The sequence below is a fragment of the Miniopterus schreibersii genome (genome assembly GCF_964146895.1).
Source record: "Miniopterus schreibersii genome assembly, chromosome: 4".
Taxonomy (NCBI): domain Eukaryota; kingdom Metazoa; phylum Chordata; class Mammalia; order Chiroptera; family Miniopteridae; genus Miniopterus; species Miniopterus schreibersii.
Genome location: NC_138105.1, coordinates 63,412,683 through 63,419,547, shown reverse-complemented (window position 1 = coordinate 63,419,547; position 6,865 = coordinate 63,412,683). Strand labels below are relative to the sequence as shown.

At 48.1% G+C, this 6,865-nt stretch overlaps 1 protein-coding gene across 3 annotated transcripts in view; it reads right to left on the bottom strand.

The window, feature by feature from the left end:
• Positions 1–271: 271 nt before the first annotated feature.
• Positions 272–6,865, bottom strand: part of ARID3A (AT-rich interaction domain 3A) — a 34,915-nt gene continuing 28,321 nt past the window's right edge. For all 3 annotated transcript variants that reach the window (XM_081136971.1, XM_081136970.1, XM_081136969.1), the window contains exons 5-9: positions 5,794–5,977; positions 5,190–5,437; positions 2,747–3,043; positions 1,676–1,774; positions 272–790 (exon numbers count right to left, since the gene is read on the bottom strand). In XM_081136971.1, the coding sequence (XP_080993097.1) occupies positions 615–790; positions 1,676–1,774; positions 2,747–3,043; positions 5,190–5,437; positions 5,794–5,977 (1,004 nt within the window). In that variant the 3' untranslated portion in view covers positions 272–614. The remainder of the gene's footprint in view (positions 791–1,675; positions 1,775–2,746; positions 3,044–5,189; positions 5,438–5,793; positions 5,978–6,865) is intronic.

Below are 6,865 nucleotides of genomic sequence, written 5' to 3'. Positions count from 1 at the left end.
CTTAAAAACCCTATAGAACTTGAATATCACTATTTCTTTTAAAAAAATAAAATAATAAAAAGTTCCCAAAAGCAATAAGAAAAAAAGTCAACTGATCTTGGCTCAGGGGTTTCATTCAAAACAAGGAGCTGGATGTGGTGAGTGGGTGAGTGGGTGATGAACAGGAAAAAAAAAGTAAAAAAACAGACAAAAATGAAAACACACAGTGCAGGGATATATGAGGTAAACAGGATCTGGCCTTACATTGCAACTGGTCCAAAACAGACACCAGACACCAGTCCAAATCAGTCCATCAGGGCTGCAGGAAAGCCCTGGGAAATATTTGCCGCTCTCTTTCCTGATTTCCTTAGCTATTCTCACAATTCATTTCTCTGAATGTCTGAAACCTGAGTAATTCAAGTGTTCCTTGGTTTTCCCCTGTTTTATTAAAGTTTCTTTATATATATGTATATATATTTTTCTTCTATTTTTGGTGTTAGCTGTGGCTCCTTTGTGGATATCTCCCCTCCCCACCCGTATCTTCCACCACCCTGGCCCTGCTTGGCCCACCTTTCAACACCCTGCCCAGTCTGACCAGCTCCTGGGGTGGGGGTGGCAGGTGGGGAGTGGTTGGGTTAAGGCAATGAATTATTTGAGGTAGAAGACGTAGGGGGTGCAGATAACCCCGCTGGCCCGGCCTGGCTGCCCACGCTGCTGCTGGTCCCACTGTTTCCTCCCCGGCTGCTGCCACCACCGCCTTTGCTGGGAGCTGAGGGTGGTGTGGGGGCTGGTGGCTGAGCAAACAGCACTCCTAATGCAAGGACAGGAGGAGAGACATGTCATGGAGAGTTAAAAAAGATTATGTGACAGGTGCAAGGGGCCCCCCCCAGCACTGACCCCTTGCAAAGTCTACCCAGGGACCCGCTAGGACACCTACCACCTCATCCTAGTCTCTGCTTTCTGGTGTGTGTGTGGGGGGGGGGGGGGGTGTCTTTGTACAGCAACCCAGCTGTTCTGTGTCCCCAGCACCACCTGGTGGCCTAATGAGCAACTGGCCTGACTACATTTTTTTACAAGGAATTTTGAAACATCGTTTGTACAGTTCACCCTTGAACAACACAGGTGTTAGAGAGGTAGTAACCCCTTGCACAGTTGAATATCCAAATGTAACTTTTGACGCCCCAAAACTTAACCACTAATAGCCTATTGTTGACCAGAAGCCTTACTGATAACAGAAAGTCAATGAACACATATTTTGTATGTTATATGTATTATATACTGAATTCTTACAATAAAGTAAGCTAGAGAAAAGAAAATGTTATTAAGAAAATCATCAGGAAAATACATTTTCAGTATTTATTGAAAAAAATGCATGTATAAGTGGATCCACGCAGCCCAAACCCTTGTTGTTCAAGGGTCAACTGTATATTTGAGCACGTACTATGTGCTAAGCACCATGCTAAGTACTTACTACATGCTGAGAACTGTACTAAGTACTTTCTACGTGCTGAGAACTGTGTCAAGTACTTACTATGTGCTGAGCACTGTGCTAATTATACTATATTGATTATATACTCAAGTCTCCAAAGGAAGGAAGAACTTTGTTCACTCTAATGGCTGGGCTCATGCAGGCCAGACCTGGGGGTTACCTGGGACTCCTAAATTAACCTGGGGAATGAAGTTATTAAGGTGTTACCTGTATACATAATCCCGTTAATCTCCACTGACATGCTAATACTATTGCTGCCATTGGTGCTGGTCAAGTTTGCAGCTGAGTCCTGGCGGCTCTCAGAGGCTGTGGGAAGAAGAAAAGCCACCATTTGGAATCACAAACCCATCTGTGCAATGATCTGCTTCACGTCTGTTGTCCCCACTAGACTTTAAACTTCACAAAGGTGTGTACTGTATCTGCCACCACTGCATACGGGACATAATAAATATCGAATAAGAATATGTTTGTCCAACATTTGCTTTCATCATGATTGTAAGTCTTAAGCAGTGTCGCACACCCAAATCATGTCATTCTTTTTAACAAAGTCTTCCAGACGTGACTCATTCATTCCTTACTGATGGACACACACATCGCTTCAAGGCCTCACTGTTACAACATCATGCAAATGACTGCAATGAGCAAACTTGTCTATACAGGTATCCTCTGCTTTTTGAAAATTCACATTATACCACTTTGAAAGGCTTCATAGGAATTCCCTACTTTCGGAGAGTGGAAGACACCTGTGTTTCCTTGAACACTTGCACTAGTTCTGCTGTAGATACCAAGTAGATCACTGAGTCACATTTTCTATTTTTAAAAGACTGCCAAATTGTCACCTATTTACACTCCCACCAGCAAGACCCATTCTCCCACATCCTGACCAACATTTGATATTATCAAACTCTGATGGGTGAAAAATGGTATCTCCTTGTTAACATGCAGATCCCCATCTAGATGGAGTTGAACAGCTGTTCTTTTTCTTTTTCCAATCTTCACACAAGGATATGTTTTTATTGATTTTTAGAGAGGAAAGGAGAGGGAGAGAAACATCAATTGGTTTCCTCCATACGCACCCCTGACCAAACATCTAACCAACTGAGCCACACCAGTAGGGTTGAACAGGAATTTACTAGTCACAACTGCGCATTTTTTCTATTGATTTGTTTGCCATTTTTTCTTGTTGATTTATAGGCACTTTTTACATAGGTTGGCTCCAAGACCCTCATTTTGTTACACATGCAGAAAGCATGGAGGGTCTAGGTACTGAATTGATACCTTGGCTGTTGATACGAATGCTCATGGGCAGCTGGGCTGTCATAGCAAGGAAGTTCTGCTGTAGCGCTCGCTGCATGAGCCGTTGCTGCTCATCCGCCACCAGGGCCATCTTCTTTTCCGGAGGCTCCCCAGACTCCAGCTTCTCCCGAAGCTGCTCCAGGGCAGCTGCCTGTGCCGCCACGGCTGCCTGGGCTGCTGCCGCTTGCACTGCTACTGCCTGGGCTGCCACCACAGGGTGGCCTGCCAGGGAGACTGGCAGGCGGCCAGGGACTGTGATGGGGATGGCTGAATCCTCCTCTAGACAGGAGAGAAGAGGAGTTGGTGCTGGGACAGGAAGTGGCCTGGCCTAGCCTTCCACCCACGCAGAAATGAGCACTCTCTTGAATACCTCCACTGATAGGGTGCTCATTCCCTCTCCAGGAAAGTAGCTGGGGTTTTTAAAATTTTTATTTATTTAATCCTCACACTAGGACATGCTTACAGAGAGGAAGGGAGAGAGAAAAATTGATGTGAGAGAGAAACATTGATTGGTTGCCTTCCGTATACTTCCAAACTGGGGATAGACCCGCAACCCAGGTATATGCCCTGACCGGGAACTGAACTCCCACTTCTTCATGTACAGGATGAGGCTCTAACCAACTGAGCCACCCACAGGCCTGGGAAGTAGCTAGGTTTTTGAGTAGACACAAGTGCTATAAAACCCTTCCTAAAGCAGGCTGACAGTAGATGCCATTATACTGGTAATACTGCTGATAACACTACTAGTTATATACTAGTATTACAGTAGTATTTTGCATCACTATTACATAGATGCTATAATAGCATATACTATATTATATATAACACTAGTCATAACAATAAGGGCTCAGAACATGTCTAAAGAACTTCTATCTCAAATATGAACCATCTCAAAGGACCATTTCATCAACAACAAGTCTACTCGTATCTCCAGATGAGAAAACTGAGGCTCAAAGAGAATGTATAACTTCCTCAAGTCCACAGAGCTAGAGAGAGGCTGAGCTGGGATTCGAACCCAGGCAGTCCAACTCCAGACCCAGCTCCTAACCATTCACCTCTTCTGTGCTTAAAACAAATGTCCCCGTCATTCCCACCCACTGGTTCCACTGGGACCCACTGTCTCTTCTTCCCCTGACCCTTTCTCCAGTGTCAATCTCTGGTTGCCAGGTGTTGCCCCTACATGCTGCATCCCCATTCCAGCCTTTGCAGTTACTGGGGCCCTCTACCCTAGAGTTTTTGTAGTGCCCTCCTTCTTTTGGTCTCACTCAAATGCCTCAACCAGCTTTCCCGTTACTGTAGCCTGCTGCCTGTTGTTTCCAGGCTCTCTTATGACTCCCCTAGGTCAGACCCCTTTATCTTACCTGCTACCATCTTCCCCAGCTCCAGCATGAGGCCTGGCCCATGTGGATGCTTAATAACCATTAACGGGTGTAGCTAAAACTCCCCAAAGCCAGGAAGGTACACCAAGGCCCACAGAAGATTGAATGACTAATATTAGCAAGATCTAATTTTTCAGGGCCTGGTGGGGTTCACCTCAGATCCTCAGGCCACTTCCAGGAAGTAGGGAGTCATAGCCCGTATGGTAGATGAGAAATGGGAACCCAGACATGTGAACTGGCGGGCTCGAGGCCACGCTGCCACATGTGCTATTGGTGCTCTGTATTAGGAAGAATTCCAGGCTCAGCGGGGAGAGAAGGCTGTGATTGACTGGTGATGTCTGCCACAGGTGGGGTCTAGGAATGGGGGGTTGTCTGTCAGGCATCTGCAAACCTGGGCCTGTTACATGTTGAGCATTTTATACACTGAAGGCCCCCAACAACTCTACAAATAGGGGATAATTGTCTCCACTTCACTCATAAGGAAACTGGGGTCAGAAAGGGACACTGAGCCACCCAGGGGCACCTACCATGGTTAAAGGGTGAATTTGATAGACCCACACTATACTCTCAATGGTGTCTGCTGGGTCAGAGTGTTGAGAAAAATTCTAAAGCTCAAAGGGAAAAGAATATAGTTATCAACTAATAATGTCTGTCATGGGCAAGGTATTGGAAAAAACTATGGTAATGAACAGTGTCAGCCACAGGCAGAAGGCTGGGCCAGTGCTACAAGAAATGCATGCTCAATTAACAATGTCTGCCTCCTGTGGATCAGAAAAACAGTGATTAATTAGCAATGTCTGCCATGGGCTCAGGATGGGAAAAATGGATTGACCAGTAATGTTTGCCTGCTGTGAGCATGGGGTTTGAAAAATGGTGGTGGTTTAATAATGTTTGCCATGAGCACAGCATTGCCAGATTTGCTGCCCTCTTCCATGACATCTTTGGGGTTTATCAACCTGTTTACCCAGAGAGGGGGAAAGGTACCAACCCCACAAGGCCATATAGCCTGAGCTGGGATCAGTCCCTAGGCTCATGTGGCCCTTTACCTTTCTTGATCTTGGGGGCTGGGGTGATGGAGCTGCCGTTGGTGCTGGTGGCCAGGCCCAGGGAGGACACTGGCAGCTTGGGTGAGGAAAGCATGCTGTGGGCACCACCTGGTGAGTAGGCAAAGAGGGAGCTCCCAAAGCTCTGGCGCCGGCCCTCCCGCCGGTTGCTGTCAATGGCTGCCTGGAGCTCATTGGGGTTGCTGAGGCCACGTTTCTCACACTCGTAGGGGTACAGGTACTTCATGTACCTGTGGGAAGGGGAGAAGGGACAGGGTGGCACCTGGGACACCTCCCATGACTCCCTGCTGCCCTTGGCATAAAGCAAATCCTACTGTGGCACCACCTCCCCACTTCCATCACACATCACTGCCAGAGAATCACTGGGCAATGCTCAGAGCCAGGTTTTTGCTTATGCTGTTCCCAGTCTCAATACTTGTCCCCATGACTACTTCCTACTAATCTTTTAATACTGAATTCCACTAACCGCAGAGCCAGAACCTTCCTTAAAGCCCCACCCCAAGGTTCTCAGGATTCAGACTCCTCATGTGGCCCAGTGCCTCTGTGGTCCTTCCTGTCCCAGGCCCTTTGCATTCACAGCACTCACTGGGTCCGCAGGGTGAAGGCAGCACTGGTAATAGACGTAGGCAGGTTGAGGCCCTTGGTGATCTCACGCCACAGCTTCTTATTGATGACCTCCACCAGGCCGCCCTTCTCCGTTACCAGCACATACAGCATGAACAGGTCAAGCACCTGCTTGGCCATGATGGGGATCCGGTTCACAGGCGTCCCTGAGGGAAGGGAAGTGTGGGGGAGGAGGGTACTGTTGCCAGGGTCAGGGTCCCACATGCAGCAGATGCCAAGTTTGTGGTTAAAACACAGTTTCAGAGCAGGGTCCCCCCCAGCTATGTGGACATCAGGGTGGGTCATTGGGGGCATCCTGGGCATTGTGGGATACTGGGCAGCATCCCTGATGCCCACCTACTCGATGCCAGTCATGACAACCACAGATGTCCCTGACATTGCCCAGTGTTTCCTGGGGACAGGATCACCCCAGGTGAGACCCACCCCCTGCTCCAGACAACACTGAGGTAAAAGCTCTGCCTCAGTTTCTTTTCAAAGATTTTTTTATTGATTAAGGGAGACAGGGAGAGAGAGAAAGAAATATCACTGTGAGAGCAAGACACATCGATTGGCTGCCTCCTGCATGCCCCCTATTGGTGATCAAGCCTGCAACCCGGGCATGTGCCCTGACCAGGAACTGAACCAGCAACTTTTCAGTACATGGGATGACACCCAACTGACTGATCCACACTGGCCAAGGCCTGCCTCCGTTTCTTTATCAGTGACCTGGCTCATTGCTGAACTCAACTGAAGGGAGAAGGATATAGAGGGAGATGTTGGGGCCGACCTGGGGGAGGAGCATGAGAAATGCGGCCTTTGTTATTCCTGTTCCCATCACCAACCACAACAGCTGCCAAAACAACTGTGCCTGAGTTCCCAGAGGCCTGCTTCCTCCCAGTCTGGGAGTGTTTGTAGTGTGTGTGTGTGGGGGGGGGGGGTAGTCAGGGAGAGCTTGGTTAATCCACTTGGCAGCTTAGAGAGTGGGGCAGTGGGCTAGCCCAGGGAAACAGGATAGTGGACCAGCCCAGGGAAAGGAAGTTGGTGGGCTAACCTAG